The sequence below is a fragment of the Hemiscyllium ocellatum genome, chromosome 7 (genome assembly GCF_020745735.1).
Source record: "Hemiscyllium ocellatum isolate sHemOce1 chromosome 7, sHemOce1.pat.X.cur, whole genome shotgun sequence".
NCBI classification, from domain to species: domain Eukaryota; kingdom Metazoa; phylum Chordata; class Chondrichthyes; order Orectolobiformes; family Hemiscylliidae; genus Hemiscyllium; species Hemiscyllium ocellatum.
In genome coordinates, this window is record NC_083407.1 from 6,482,338 (window position 1) to 6,499,361 (window position 17,024).

The 17,024-nt window shown below is 45.6% G+C and overlaps 1 protein-coding gene across 1 annotated transcript in view; it reads left to right on the forward strand.

The window, feature by feature from the left end:
- Nucleotides 1-17,024, forward strand: part of LOC132817375 (villin-1-like) — a 73,683-nt gene that overhangs the window by 36,895 nt on the left and 19,764 nt on the right. Inside the window, exons 10-12 of the mRNA XM_060827790.1 lie at nt 2,170-2,323; nt 2,750-2,850; nt 14,446-14,583. Of these exons, the coding sequence (XP_060683773.1) occupies nt 2,170-2,323; nt 2,750-2,850; nt 14,446-14,583 (393 nt within the window). The remainder of the gene's footprint in view (nt 1-2,169; nt 2,324-2,749; nt 2,851-14,445; nt 14,584-17,024) is intronic.

Consider the following 17,024-nt stretch of genomic DNA (forward strand, 5'->3'; position numbering starts at 1 on the left):
AACATGAGCAAACATTAGTTTTAATTTTGAGATCAAGCTACTTAAGATACAGTATTGTACCTCTCAAATACTCTGACGTCAGCTGACATTGGAGCATGTGCAGAACGAAGTGTGAGAAACAACCACTGCTGGGATCGTGCTATTAGAAACTAGAACAATACAGCACAGAACAGGCTCTTCAGCCCTCGATGTTGCGCTGACCTGTGAACTATTCTCAGCTCATTTCCCCTATGATCACAGGATTAGATAGGGTAGACAGTGAAAGACTTTTTCTGAGGATGATGATGTCAGCTTGTACAAGGGGGCATAACTACAAATTGAGGGGTGATAGATTCAAGACAGATGTCAGAGGCAGGTTCTTTACTCAGAGAGTGGTAAGGGTGTGGAATGCCCTACCTGCCAGTGTAGTCAACTCAGCCACATTAGGGAGATTTAAACAATCCTTAGATAAGCGCAACAATGATTTTGGGATAGTGTAGGGGAAATGAGCTGAGAATAGTTCACAGGTCAGCGCAACATCGAGGGCCGAAGAGCCTGTTCTGTGCTGTATTGTTCTAGTTTCTAATAGCACGATCCCAGCAGTGGTTGTTTCTCACACTTCGTTCTGCACATGCTCCAATGTCAGCTGACGTCAGAGTATTTGAGAGGTACAATACTGTATCTTAAGTAGCTTGATCTCAAAATTAAAACTAATGTTTGCTCATGTTTCTCCCTCTGAGACAATAATTGGAGAAGCAATGGCCTCATGGTATTATCGCTGGACTGTAAATCCAGAGACCCAGGTTCACCCAGGGGGACCCAGGTTCAAATCCTGCCATGGCAGATGGTGGAATTTGAATTCAATTAAAAAAGGTCTGGAATTAAGAGTCTAATGATGACCATGAATCCAATGTTGATTGTCGGGAAAATCCATTTGGTTCACTAATGTCCTTTAGGGAAGGAAACTGCCATCCCCTGGTCTGGTCTACATTGTGACTCCAGACCTACAGCAATGTGGTTAACTGCCACCGGGGCAACTAGGGATGGGCACTGCTGAGCCAGCAATGCCCTCATCCCATGAATGAATGAATACATTTAAAAAAAAATTCTTGTATAATTCCTGTCGGACTGCATTACTCCTATACATTTGTCTTTCTAATTTGTCCTTGTACCTGCACATCTCTCAATCTAAACCAACTCCCAAGAAACAGTCAGAATACACTCAATCACAGCCATCCACTTCTGCAACTACGACTGTACATGAAGGTGGTGGTGATGACCCACTGTCCCTGCATCAACAATTTTTTTCAATGTGATGTTTAATTTACTTTTGTTAATATAAATGATTTATTTAAGCTGTTTGCGTTAGGCATTTGGGTGATTTTTTTTTGAGTGACCGTGAGTGGTATTATTTGCTAGTCTACCCTTAATTTCACTTTTCACATGGACCTCTTTATTTCTATTAAGTGATTTTTCTATTAAGCGAGGTATCACTGGAATGCAACTAAAGCGTTCTGGAACTACCTGTACTTCAGATATGACCTGACTAATGATTTGTACGGATGAAGTGTCACTTCCTAGCTTTTATATACTATACGCCTCTATTTATAAGCCTCCTTAAGGTATGAGGATAAACAGATGCTGTGGATTATAAGGAGAAATGTCTTCCCCCAGAGAGTGGGGTAGCCTGTGGAATTCTCTGCCACAGAAAACGATTGAGGCCAAAACATTGAATGTTGTCAAGAAGGAGTTAGATATAGGACTTAGAACTAAAAGGATCAAAGGGTATGGGGTGAATGTGGAACAGGGGACTGAACTGGTTGATCAAACATGATTGTATTGAATGGTGAAGGAGGCTCAAAAGGCTGAATGGCCTCCTCCTATCCTCTGTGTAGAGCGATTAACTTGGGACGATTCGAGGAAGAGTTGGAGAATTCTTCCTCCCAACACTCTCCCATCAACCAACATCAGATAATGATTGGCTATGTAGTTCCTTGTTTTTAAAAAAAAATTCTCTGGCTGTTTGAGTATTTATGTTTCCTAAATTACGCCAGGTAAAGTGTTTAATTGGCTGTTAAGTACTTATCATGGAATGTCTCGATGATGCTACCAAGTACAAATTAAATTGTTATATAGTGGCTGAGCTGCTGAAGTTTTGTAAACAGTTAGAATACTCTCTCTCTTCCACAGGGGTTCATGAAAGCTAAAGGTTATCCTGAATCTGTGAACGTTGAGATGGAGAATGATGGTTCGGAGTCTGCGATATTCCGGCAGCTTTTCGTTGAGTGGACAACGAAATACCAAACCGTTGGCATCGGCAAAACTCACAGCGTCGGCAAAATTGGTATGAGCCTGGTTTGGTTGTGATGGTGGGGAATCCATATGGAAGTGAGAGAGACTGAGAAGGAAAGACAGAGGGGTGCTTAGGGATAGGGGGAGACTGCAGAAGGAGCAGAGTTGGGTGGGGGGGAAGACTGGTAGGGGAAACTTGAGAGAAATTGGAGGGCTGGGTGATGACTGGGGGGATAAGACTGAGGGAAGGTGGGAGAGACTGAGGAATGGGCAGTCAGGGATGGGAGGAGGGGTTAGGGTGGGAGGGTACCAAGGAGCGTGAAACCATATGAATCTGAAATGAAAAGAATTGCTGAGTTAAGGGGGGGAAAGGCAGGAGAGTGGGACTTGCTCAGTTGCTCTCACAGGCAGACATTTGAGATGAGATGGGCCAAATGACCTGCCCCTTTGATGATGATCCAACCCCCTTCTTCTGCAGCTAAGGTGGAGCAGGTGAAGTTTGATGCCATGGAGATGCATGCCAGGCCTGAGGTGGCAGCCCGGGAGAGGATGGTGGATGATGGTTCTGGTGAAGTGGAGGTACCTCACATCTTCCCACGCTCATGCACACAATCTACTCGACTGATTTGAAATTCTCTGTCCTGTCTTTGAATCCTTTTGATGCCCTCGCCTTCTGTCTGGCCCTCAGATCTCTGCTGTCCTCCATCCTCCTCTTTATCCATCACACTATTGACCCTGTGCCTCCATGCATCTAGGCTCTTAACTCTGAATTTCCAACCCTCTCTTCTCTGCACTATGAAGCAGGCAGACACACTCACTCTCACACTCACACTCCCACCTTCTAACCAAGATTTGGAGATGCCAGTGTTGGACTGGGGTGTACAAAGTTAAAAATCACACAACATCAGGTTATAGTCCAACAGGTTTAATTGGAAGCACACCAGCTTTCGGAGCGTCGCTCCTTCATCAGGTGGTAGTGGAGGGCTCAGTCCTAACACACAGAATTTATCGCAAAAATTTAGTGTGATGTAACTGAAATTATACATTGAAAATTTGATTGTCTGTTAAGCCTTTCATCTGTTAGAACACAGTGATCGTTTCACTTCTTTCATGTGTAAATCACAAAATCTTTTTAAAAGTTGCATTCTCGGGTTAGCTGTTAACAATGGTGATAGCTAGACAATATGTTGAAGGTGTTAGCCCCCTGTGTTCTCATAGATAACGGAGTTTTACATAAATTCATGCAGTTTTTGAGCAAAGTACAATGTAACCCTGAAAGTACAAATTCACCCCACAAAATATGTGTGCATTTGGGTCTTTGTCTGTATGTGTGTGCGTCTCTGTCTGGGTTGGGGGTTGAGTGTGAGAAAGTGTGTGTGTGTGTAGTGAGTGCAGAGTGTCTTAAATCTGTGAGGGGGTGCACGTGTGGGAGTGTGTGTGTCCGTGTGTCCGGGAGTATTTGTGTGCGTTGAGTGCAATGGTGGTCACCTGCAGTGTGACATGAACTCAAGGTCCCGGTTGAGGCCCTCCCTATGGGTACCGAACTTAGCTGTTGTGGTTCTGCTCGCCGAGCTGGAAGTTTTTGCTGCAAACGTTTCGTTCCCTGGCTAGGGAACATCATCAGTGCTGTTGGAGCCTCGTGTGAAGTGCTGCTTTGATGTTTCTTCCAGTATTTATATTGGTTTTTCTTGCCGCTTCCGGGTGTCAGTTTCAGCTGCAGTGATTTGTATGTGGGGTCCAGGTCGATGTGTCTGTTGATGGACGTTCTTGCCGTTTCCGGGTGTCAGTTTCAGCTGTAGTGGTTTGTATATGGTGTCCAGGTCAATGTGTCTGTTAATGGAGTTTGTGGATGAATGCCATGCTTCTAGGAATTCTCTGGCTGTTCTCTGTCTGGCTTGTCCTATGATAGTGGTGTTTTCCCAGTCAACTTAGCTATCAGCCTCTGCTGGGCCACTTTTTTCTCTACTGCCTGTCCCGAAGTCCACCTTGGAGAATGGTCACCCGAAGGTCCAAGGCTAAATGTCCTGGACCACTGAAGTGTTCCCCAACTGGGAAGGAACCCTCCTGTCTGTTGATTGTTGTGAGGTGCCCATTCATCCGTTGTCGTAGTCTTTGCTTGGTTTCACCAATGTACCATGCCTCCGGGCATCCCTGCCTGCAACGTATAAGATAGACAACGTTAGCTGAGTCACATGAATACAAGGTGGGAGGTGTCCCCATGCATAATGGTGGTATCTATGTCCACATTCTTGACACGTCGTGCAGCGCCTACCGTGACAGGGTTGTATGGAGTTGTCCTGAAAACAAGCTGCCCAGCTCTCAGTTACATCACACTATAAATATTTGTTAAAAATTGTGTGTGTTACGATTGAGCCCTTCACTACCACCTGATGAAGTAGCGATACTCCGAAAGCTCGTGCTTCCAATTAAACCTGTTGGACTGTAACCTGGTGTTGTGTGATCCTTCTAACCAAATACTTTTGCCAAGCACAGCACAGGAACAGGCCCTTCAGCCCACCATGTCTGTGCTGACCACAATGCCATTTTAAACTAATTCCATCTGCCTGCACATGGTCCATATCCCTCCTTCCCTGGCCGTTCATGCCTGTCTAAATGCCTCTTAAACATTGCTATTGTATTTACTTCGCCCATTCCCCTGACAGCATGTTCCAGACTCCTACCACCCTCTGTGTTTATATTAAACAAAAACTTTCCCCTCCCATCCCTTTTAATCTTTCCCTGTTTCACCTCAAACCTATGACCCTTATTTTTGAAATTGCCATCCTGGGGGACGAAAGAGTCTAGCTATCTACCTTATCAATACCTCTCATAATTATATATACTTTTATCAGGCTGCCCCTCAGTCTCTGACACACTAATGAAAACAGTCTAAGTTTTTCCAACCTTACAGCTCAAACACTCCAATCCAGGCATCCCCCTGGTAAATCTCTTTTGCACCCTCTCTGCATCCTTCTATAGTATGGTGACTATCCAGGACAAAGCTTGATTTGGCACCATATCCACAAACATCACTCTCTTCCCCCTTGTCACCCAGTAGAGGTAGAATGTACTGGTGCGGCATGGTGGCTCAGTGGTTAGCACTGTTGCCTCACAGCACCAGGGTCCCAGGTTCGATTCCAGCCTTGGGTGACTGTGCAAACTCCACAAAGACATTCTCCCCCTACCTGTGTGGGTTTCCTCCAGGTGCTCCGGTTTCCCCTCTCAGTCCAAAGATGTGCAAGTCAGGTGAATTGGCCATGCTAAACTGCCCATAGTGTTAGGTGCATTAGTCCGAGGGAAATGGGTCTGGGAGAGTTACTCTTCAGGTGGACTGGTTGGGCCGAAGGGCCTGTTTCCACACTGTAGGGAATCTAATCTAAAAAAAAATTCACCTCTTTAGACAGACCCTTCCAAACTCATGGCTACTTCCTAGAAGGACAAGAGCAATAGATACATAGGAACACCTCTGTATCAAGATTCCCCCACCAAGCCACTCACCATCCTGACCTAGAAATATATCGCAGTTCCTTCACAGTGGCTGGGTCAAAATACTGGAATTTCGGCCCTCATGGCATTGTGCGTCTACCAGAGCACCGGGACTGCAGCAGTTCAAGAAGGAAGCTCGCCCACTTTTGGAGAGCAATTTGAGATGGGTAATGTGGTTCTGCCAGCCACACCCACTCCTATTCCCTGTGTGTTAGCGTGAAAGGTACTTTATAAAGCTCTGGTTATGCCCCATTTGGAGTACTGTGTCCAGTTTTGGTCCCCACATCTCAGGAAGGACATACTGGCATTGGAACATGTCCAGAGGAGATTCACATGGATGATCCCTGGAATGGTTAAGGATCCTGGGATTGTATTCATTGGAGTTTAGAAGATTAAGGGGAGACTTAATAGAAACTTACAAGATAATACATGGCTTGGAAAGGGTGGATGCTAGGAAATTGTTTCCGTTAGGCGAGGAGACTAGGACCTGTGGACACAGCCTTAGAATTAGTAGGGGTCAATTCAGAACAGAAATGCGGAGACATTTCTCCAGCCAGAGAGTGGTGGGCCTGTGGAATTCATTGCCACAGAGTGCAGTGGAGGCCGGGACACTAAATGTCTTCAAGGCAGAGATTGATAGATTCTTGATGTCTCGAGGAATTAAGGGCTATGGGGAGAATGCGGGTAAGTGGAGTTGAAATGCCCATCAGCCATGATTGAATGGCAGAGTGGACTCGTTGGGCCGAATGGCCTTACTTCCACTCCTATGTCTTATGGTCTTATTCTAAAAATAAAGTCTTGTCATGATTATAGGCCTCAACACTGGCATGTGGAAAGATCTAGTGAAAAAGTTTTCAGTGTGTGAATACTTGGGACATGGGTAAAAGGCTGAAGCTGCTTTCCGGTTCTCTGGATTGGTCAGTTTACAGGAACAGAATGGAAATTGTTTAGATTCCACTTTGTTTTCCTCAGCCACCTTCTCATTCCTTACCCGTACCCTTGACGACCCCCACACAGCCTCCAGAACAATCTGATTTTAGTTAGACTATTGCCTGAAGTTCCTTACAATGAGGTCAGCACCTTTTATGATGCTGAAGCTCAGGCTCTGCACTCGGGATGGGGGGGAGGGTGTCAGTTGTCTAAGGACCAGCAACCTTGAGAATGTTGAGTTGGTCTGATGTTCAAGGTCTGACTTCTGACTGGCCCGATGCGGAAATGTGCTGAATAATTTTCCTTCTGGATGTAGGATTGCTTGCTGAGCTGGAAGGTTCATTTCCAGATGTTTCGTCACCCTACTAGGTAACATCCTCAGTGGCCTCAGGCGAAGCACTACATGATTCCTGCTCTATATGTTTGTGTTTCTTTGGGTTGGTGAATAGAAAGCAGAAATCCTGTACAGTGCTTCACCTGAGGCCCACTGAAGATGTTACCTAGTAGGGTGACGAAACGTCTGGAAATGAACCTTCCAGCTCAGCGAGCGAACCTCAACCTGAGCTACAAATCTTCTCAAAACTCATCATTTTCCTTCTCACTAAATCTGTGGACTCTTTTGCAAGTAATACCGTCTCTCAGCCCCTCTCTCTCTGATATGTTTGCCCCAAATAAACTTTCAGAGGTGATAATGTCATAATGATACAATCACTGGATTAGTAATCCAGGAGCCCAGGTAATGCTCTTGAACCTGGCTTCAAGTCCCACCACATCAGCTGGTGGAGTTTAAATTCATACCAAAGAGGTCATTCAGCCCCTCTAGCCTGCTTCACCATTTTAATAAGATCTGACTGCTGCAACCTCAAATCCACATTCCAACCTCACCCTGATAATCTCTCACCCTCTTATCAAGAAATCTATTTGTCACTACCTTAAGATTGTGCTTCCACTAGCTTTTCTTAGGAAGAGAGTTCTAAAGACACTCAACCCTTGGCGAGGGAAATAAAACTGCTTCACTTCTTTATTTTTAAAATGGGTGACCCCCAAATTTTAAACAGTGAACCCTGTGTCTTGACCCTCCCAAAAGAGGAAACATCCTTTCAATGTCCACCCAGTCAAGTCTCCTCAGGATCTTGTATGCTTCAATCAAGTCACCTCTTACTCTATTCCAGAAGAGGAGAAAGTGAGGTCTGCAGATGCTGGAGATCAGAGCTGAAAATGTGTTGCTGGAAAAGCGCAGCAGGTCAGGCAGCATCCAAGGAACAGGAAATTCGACGTTTCTGGCATATTCCAGAAGATACAAGCCCAGCCTGTCCAAAGCTTCCTCGCACGATAACCATTGCCACCCCCAACCCCAGCCCACCTCCATTCCAGGTGTGAGTCGAGCAACCTTCTCTGAACTGCCTCCAATGCATTTACCTCCATCCTGAAATAGAGACCGATGCTATACTCCAGATATGATCTCATCATTTTGGGCGGCACGGTGGCACAGTGGTTAGCACTGCTGCCTCACAAGCGCCAGAGACCCGGGTTCAATTCCCGACTCAGGCGACTGACTGTGTGGAGTTTGCACGTTCTCCCCGTGTCTGCGTGGGTTTCCTCCGGGTGCTCCGGTTTCCTCCCACAGTCCAAAGATGTGCAGGTCAGGTGAATTGGCCACGCTAAATTGCCCATAGTGTTAGGTGCAGGGGTATGAGTGGGTTGCGCTTCAGCGGGTCGGTGTGGACTTGTTGGGCCGAAGGGCCTGTTTCCACACTGTAAGTAATCTAATCTAAACTTTGCTATCATAACCTCCCAACCTCTGTATTCAATTCCCCTCACGATAAATGACAACATTCTACTATCTTTCCTAATTACTACTTGTACCTGCATGCTAGTTCTTTTTGTGATTCATGCGTTAGGACATCCAGATCCATTTGCAATCTCTCATTATTTAGATAACGTGCTTTCTGTTTTTATTTCAATCATTTACGATTTACAAGGATGTTGCCAGGGTTGGAGGATTTGAGCTAAAGGGAGAGGTTGGATAGGCTGGGGCTGTTTTTCCCTGGAGCGTTGGAGGCTGAGGGGTGACCTTATTGAGGTTTAAAAAATTGTGGGGCATGGACAAGGTAAATAGTCAAGGTCTTTTCCCTGGGGTGGTGGAGTCCAGAACTAGAGGACATAAGTTTAGGGTGAAAGGGGAAAGATATAAAAGAGCCCTCGCTCCATAGATGCAGAGGGTGGTGCGTGTATGGAATGAGCTGCCAGAGGATGTGGTGGAGGCTGGTACAATTACAGCATTTAAAAGGCACCTGGATGGGTATATGAATAGGAAGGGTTTGGAGGGATATGGGCCGGGTGCTGGCAGGTGGGGCTAGATTGGGGTGGGAGATCTGGTCAGCATGGACGGGTTCCATGCTGTACATCTCTGACTCTATTACTACGGTTACTGCTACCTAGGAGTGATGTCATGACATCATTCATCCTATTTTATTACACAATAGCAGCTTTAGTAGAGTCTGCTCTCTCACTGGCTCCAGAATCTATGACTCTATAATGTACAAAACTAATCCAAAAACGTTATTTGAACTCTTTATCTAGACCACTCTTTTCCTGTCTGACATTTCTAGCTATTACAGTTTAAAATCTCCCATTATTATTACTGCTTTTCTGACAAGCTCTCCTTATTTCTGCCTTCATCCTACCTTGTAGTCACTGTTAGGAGGCTGGTACACTACTCCCAGGAGTGATTTCTTGTCATTATCATTTTATTTCTCCCTAAATCATTTCTACTCTGGCTTCCTTACCTTTTGGTCATCCCTCTCTAATTTGCTAATGCCAACATTGAATAATAGAACTACCACTCTGCCTTTTTGTATTAGTTTCCTAAAGCTCCTGTACTCTTCAATATTCAAGTACCAGATCATGTCATCTGAACTCTTTTTATATAATGGCTACCAGATCATATTTATTTATTCATTCCATTAAAGATTCTGGAATTGAAAGCTTTTAACAACAAAATTATCATCAATGGTTAGAAAAATCCACCTGGTTTGCTAGTTTCCCTTTGTGAAAGGGACTTTTCTGTCCTTGCCTGGTCTGGCCAACATGTGACTCCAGACCCATTTCAAAGTGGTTGACTCAGAAGTGGCCCTAGTGAGACACTGTGTTCTGAAATATTGGTCCCTGGGAATTGCGGTTGAGGTAGTCCTTTGCCATCGGTCCTCTCTGTTCTAATTTTTGAATAAATTTTTAAAGCAATTAGACAGCCCCTTGTGAAATAAAAGTCCAAAAGATTTCCAAAAGGCCTTCGACAAGGTGCTGCACAAGAGGCTGCTGCATAAGAGAAGGATGTTGTGGTTCTGTTCGCCGAGCTGGAAGTTTTTGTTGCAAACGTTTCGTCCCCTGGCTAGGCGACATTATCAGTGCTCTGGAGCCTCCTGCAAAGCGCTCCTTTGATGTTTCTTCCGGTATTTATAGTGGTCTGTCCTTGCCGCTTCCGGGTGTCAGTTTCAGCTGTCCGCTGTAGTGGTTGGTATATTGGGTCCAGGTCGATGTGTTTGTTGATGGAGTTTGAGGATGAATGCCATGTCTCTAGGAATTCCCTGGCTGTTCTCTGTCTGGCTTGCCCTATGATAGTAGTGTTTTCCCAGTATCCTATAGGACAAACAGGAAGACAGCTAACAATCTGCATACATGAACATCAACTAGCCACAAAACGACACGACCAGCTATCCCTAGTAGCCACACACTCAGACAACAAGCAACATGAATTCGACTGGGAAAACACTACTATCATAGGGCAAGCCAGACAGAGAACAGCCAGGGAATTCCTAGAGGCATGGCATTCATCCTCAAACTCCATCAACAAACACATCGACTTGGACCCAATATACCAACCACTACAGCGGACAGCTGAAACTGACACCCGGAAGCGGCAAGGACAGACCACTATAAATACCGGAAGAAACATCAAAGAAGCGCTTCGCAGGAGGCTCCACAGCACTGATGATGTCGCCTAGCCAGGGGACGAAACGTTTGCAACAAAAACTTCCAGCTCGGCGAACAGAACCACAACAACGAGCACCCGAGCTACAAATCTTCGTACAAACCTTGAATAAGAGAAGGATGCATGGTGTTAGGGGTAAAGTATTAGCGTGGTTTGAAGATTGGTTGACTAACAGGAAGCAAAGAGTGGAGATACATGAGTTCCATTCTGGTTGGCAATCGATGACTAGTGGTGTGTCTCAGGGATCAGTGTCGGGACCACAATTATTCACAATTTTTATAGATGATTTGGAGTTGGGGAACACGTGTAGGGTGTCAAAGTTTGCAGATGCTACTAAGATGAATGGCAGAGCAACTTTTGCAGAGGAATATTGATACTTTAAGTGAGTTGACAAAGTCGAGAGTTGGTGCTGGAAAAGGGCTTATAGGTAAAAACAATGATTGCAGATGCTGGAAACCAGATTCTGGATTAGAGTGGTGCTGGAAAAGCACAGCAGTTCAGGCAGCATCCAAGGAGCAGTAAAATCGACGTTTCGGGCAAAAGCCCTTCATCAGGAATACAGGCAGAGAGCCTGAAGGGTGGAGAGATAAATGAGAGGGGGTGGGGGTGGGGAGAAAGTAGCAAAGAGTACAATAGGTGAGTGGGGGAGGGGATGAAGGTGATAGGTCAGGAAGGAGGGTGGAGTGGATAGGTGGAAAGGAAGATAGGCAGGTAGGACAAGTCATGGGGACAGTGCTGAGCTGCAATTTTAGAACTGGGAGGAGGTGGGGGAAGGCGAAATAAGGAAACTGTTGAAGTCCACATTGATGCCCTGGGGTTGAAGTTTTCCGAGGCGGAAGATGAGGCGTTCTTCCTCCAGGCGTCTGGTGGTGAGGGAGCGGCGGTGAAGGAGGCCCAGGACCTCCATGTCCTCAGCAGAGTGGGAGGGGGAGTTGAAATGTTGGGCCACGGGGCGGTGTGGTTGATTGATGCGGGTGTCCCAGAGATGTTCCCTAAAGTGCTCTGCTAGGAGGCATCCAGTCTCCCCAATGTAGAGGAGACCGCATCGGGAGCAACGGATACAATAAATTATATTGGTGGATGTGCAGGTAAAACTTTGGATGTGGAAGGCTCCTTTAGGGCCTTGGATGGAGGTGAGGGAGGAGGTGTGGGCACAGGTTTTGCAGTTCCTGCGGTGGCAGGGGAAGGTGCCAGGACAGGAGGATGGGTTGTAGGGAGGTGTGGACCTGACCAGGTAGTCACGGAGGGAACGGTCGTTGTGGAAGGTGGGGAGGGAAATTTATCCTTGGTGGTGGCGTCCGTTTGGAGGTGGCGGAAATGTCGAGGGATGATTTGGTTTATGCGAAGGTTGGTAAGGTGGAAGGTGAGCACCAGGGGTGTTCTGTCCTTGTTACGGTTGGAGGGGGTGGGGTCTGAGGGCGGAGATGCGGGATGTGGACGAGATGCATTGGAGGGCATCTTTAACTGCATGGGAAAGGAAATTGCGGTCTCTAAAGAAGGAGGCCATCTGGTATGTTCTGTGGTGGAACTGGTCCTCCTGGGAGCAGATACGGCGGAGGCGGAAGAATTGGGAATACGGGATGGCATTTTTGCAAGAGGTAGGGTGGGAAGAGGTTTAATCCAGGTAGCTGTGGGAGTCAGTGGGTTTGTAAAAAAAAAATGTCAGTGTCAAGTCGGTTGTCATTAATGGAAATGGAGAGGTCCAGGAAGGGGAGGGAGGTGTCAGAAATGGTCCAGGTAAATTTAAGGTCAGGGTGGAATGTGTTGGTGAAGTTGATGAATTGCTCAACCTCCTCATGGGAGCACGAGGTGGCGCCAATGCAGTCATCAATGTAGCGGAGGAAGAGGTGGGGAGTGCCTGACACATCAATTCTCCTGCTCCTCGGATACTGCCTGACCTGCTGTGCCTTTCCAGCACCACACTCGACCCTGATCTCCAGCATTTACTGTCCTCCCTTTCTCCCTGTGAGTGGGCAAAAGTCTGGCAGATGGAATATAATGTTAATAAATTGGAAGTCCTCCATTTTGCTAGGAGTAACAGTAAAAGGGACTATTACTTCAGTGGTTAAAAAGTTGCAGTATGCTGCTGTGCAGAGGGACCTGGGTGACTAATAAAAGGTTGGTCTGCAGGTACAATAAGTAATTAAGGCAAATGAAATTTTGTTCCTTCCAAAGGGATTGAGTTTAAAAGCAGGGAGGTTATGTTGCAGCTGTAAAGATTAGATGAGATTAGATTACTTAGTGTGGAAACAGGCCCTTCAGTATAGAGTGCTGGTGAGGCCCCACCTGGAGTATTGTGTGCAGATTTGGTCTCCTTACTTGAGAAAGGATGGACTGGCACTGGAGGGGGTGCAGAGGAGGTTCATTAGGTTGATTCCGGAGTTGAGGGGGTTGGCTTGTGAGGAGAGACTGAGTAGACAGGGATTATAATCATTGGAATTCAGAAGATTGAGGGGAATCTTATAGAAACATATAAAATTATTAAGGAAATAACAAAGTTAGAAGCCAAGAGGGTGTTTCCACTGGTGAGTGAAACTAGGACAGGAGGGCATAGCCTGAAGATTAGAGGGAGTGGATTTAGGACTGAATTGAGAAGGAATTTCTTCACCCAGAGGGCTGTGAATCTATGGAATTCCCTGTCCAGTGAGGTGGTTGACACTACTTCAGTAGAGGTTTTTAAAGCTAAGGTAGATATTTTTTGAACACTAAAGCAATTAAGGGTTATGGTGAGAGGGCAGGTAAATGGAGCTAAGTCCATGAAGCGATTGGCCATGATCCTTATTGAATGATGGAGCAGGCTCAAAGCACAGGTGGCCTTCTACTGCTTCTGGATCTTACATTCTTATGTAACGGTGTCAGAACATTAAATTGAAATGTCAGTACTCCAGGGAGGATACACCCAGCCCCTGTGCTGCTGGCCAGTCTATATTGTGCCAATGTGTTGGCATGATCCTTCTCCATGGATATCTGCGCATGGCCATAACTATGTAAAAGAGTCAGGCAACTGGGTGAATCCTCCTTTCTATGGTCTAAGAACTTAATTAATTATCTGTAACAGGAGATAGTTAGTGAGTCTTAGTGAGAAGAGGTGGTTGCCTTGCATACTGGATCGTTCCAGTAAGTCTAAATGACATTAACTGATTTGGTATTTTTACAACTATCAGGAGCCAGAGATGTCCCATCTGCCTCTGATTGGGACCCTGGGACTGATTCTCTGCCAATGTCAGTGTGGCACCACTGGATAGAGTGGAGCTAATGCAATCTCAACATGAACTCTCTTTCAGAGTCATTACCTTATATTCCAACACCCCTCAACCTTTCCCTCCCATACTTAAAATTTACACATTCAGGTATAATACCACTTTTACATATTACCACTGGTCCAGCTTACAATTTTTAAGGTGAGTTTAACAGGCAGGTTTGGGGAAGATTGGGTGAAAAGGTTTTTCCTCAAGAGGCTGGTGGGAATCTAGAAGTTGCTGCCTGAAAGGGTGTTAGAGGCGGAAATCATTTGTGGATAGCCCTTTTGTAAAGTGACTACATTAGTTCAGCAGTGTTCTCACCCAACATTGCACACTGATCATTCAGTAGAGAAGACCAAATAATCTGCTCCTTGCCACTGGGACAGTAGGGCCCTGTTTCTGAGACTAACCCTGTGCACCCTATAAACCAAGAAGGAAGCTGAACCTAACCTTGCAGTGAAACTGAAATCCACAATCTCCATGACTGACTCGCTCTTTTTCTCTTTGCTAACTGATCTTTCCCAGGTATGGATGATTGAGAATCTGGAATTGGTCCCAGTGCCAAGTCACTGGTTTGGACACTTCTACAGTGGAAACTGCTACCTGATTCTGTACACCTACACCGTCAACAACAGACTTCACTACATCCTCTACATCTGGCAGGTTTGTATGTCTCTGCACTCTGTCTAACCTGGGGAGTGGTAAACAAGCTAATAAAAACAAAGTGCTGCCGATCTGATATGAGAACAGAGTGCTGGAGAAAGCTGCAATCCAGCAACATCTTTGTAGGGAAAGATACAGAGCTAATGTATCAAGTCTGATAGGACTTCTTCAGAACTGAAGTTGGATTTATTCTGAGGCTTGGGGGTGTTGCTGGGTAGAAGAGCAAATACGAAGTCAACAAATAAGAAATAATAGTTTATAGTAAATACCATGCAAGCTACAGGCTGCATTAGTCAAGTAATTGGGGTAAGTGTCGCATAGAATGAAAGTGAGTTACAGACTGGAAATTAACCAAAGGGTTGTGGGGGTTTGCATATAGAATGATGGGTACCCTGGAGTGCGTTTGAAGACTGGAATCTCATTAAGGGGTTGAAAGAATCAATGAGGATATTGGAAATTTTGAGCACAGGAACTATACATTGAGCCTAAAAGGACTGTCTCCACCGTGCTGCACTTATTTTCCTACAAGCATCCTCCAGAAAATAAGCAAGTTCCTGCCATAATGTGACTTCCAAAGTGGAGAAATCCAGATCAGGCAAGTTCTGTTCTGCTCTGTTGATAATCCTAAGCAGAACAGCAGATAAGGGTGAGGGTGAAAGGCAAGGTTGACAGGAATAGGGAACCCTGGATGACAAGAGATTGAGGCTTTGACCAGAAAAAAAGGTGGTGGTTTGGCTCATGTACAGGCAGCTGGGATCAAGGTAATCCCTCGAGGTATACAGGAGCTTAGTGAAGTCAGGAGGCGAAAAGGGGGCACATGATACTCTTGGCTGAGAAGATTAATGTGAATGCAAAGAGGTTCTCGAAATATATTAAAGGAAAAAGAATAATTAGAGAGAGGTTTAGAACTCCTCAGGAACCAAAGTGGACATGTATGTGTAGAACTGCAGGAGATGGGCGAGATCCTCAATGAATATTTTTTCTCTACTGTGCACAAAGACATGGAGGCTTGGGAAATTTAGTGATCATATCTTGGGAATAATCTATATCACAGTAGAGGAGGCGTTGGATGGATTAGAATGTACTAAGGTGGACAAACCTCCTGGTCCTGACCAGATATATTCAAGAATACTACAAGAGGCTAGAGAAGAAATTGTCGGGGCTCTGGCTGATATTTTAAAGAACATAATAGTGCAGTACAGGCCCTTCGGCCCTCAATGTTGCATCAACCTGTCATACCAATCTGAAGCTCATCTATGTGTTGCTGGAAAAGCGCAGCAGGTCAGGCAGCATCCAAGGAGCAGGAGAGTCAACGTTTCGGGCATAAGCCTTTCTTCAGGCTTATGCCCGACACATCGATTCTCCTGCTCCTTGGATGCTGCCTGACCTGCTGCGCTTTTCCAGCAACACATTTTTCAACTCTGATCTCCAGCATCTGGAGTCCTCACTTTCTCCTAGTTGAAGCTCATCTAACCTACACTATTCCATGTACGTCCATATGCCTGTCCAATGACTTAAATGTACTTAAAGTTGGCGAATCTACTACCGTTGCAGGCAAAGCATTCCATACCCTTACTACTCTCTGAGTAAACAAACTACCTCTGACATCTGTCCTATATCTATCACCCCTCAATTTAAAGCTAAGCCCCCTCGTGCTCGCCGTCACCATACTTGGAAAAAGGCTCTCACTGCCCACCCTATCTAACCCTCTGATTATCTTATATGTCTCTATTAAGTCACCTCTCAACCTTCTTCTCTCTAACGAAAACAGCTTCAAGTTCCTCCGCCTTTGCACATTGTTGGCCACGAGTGACGTTCCAGAAGACTGGAGGGTAGCAAATGTTGTGCCCTTATTCAAGAAGGGCTTCAAAGAAAAACCTGGGAACTACTGATATGTAGGTTAGCTTGATCTTAAAAGGTTGGCACAACATTGAGGGCTGAAGGGCCTGTACTGTGCTGGACTGTTCTATGTACTGACCAGTAAGCAAGTGGTAAGTAAGTTATCTGGGAAATAAGATTTGGAAAGATAAGGTTTTATTAGGAGGAGTCAGCATGGCTTTGTGAGTGGGAGATCATACCTCACAAATTTGTTAGAGTTCTTTGATGAAGTGACCAGAAAGGTTGAGGGGGGCAGGGTGGTAGACATCATCCAAGGCGTTTGATAAGATTCCACATGGTAGGCTGCTCTGGAAGGTTAGACTGCATGGAATCCAGGGGGAGCTGGCAAATTGGATACACAATTGCCTTGATGGGAGGATGTAGAGGGTAATGGAAGGATGTTTATCGGACTGGAGGCCTGTGCTGGGCCTGTTGCTGTTTGTTATCGACATCAATGATATGGATGAGAATGTACAAGACATGATTAGTAAGTTTGCTGATGACACTAAAATAGACTGTGTCGTGGACAGTGAGAATGTTATCAGAAATTGCAGCAGGACCTT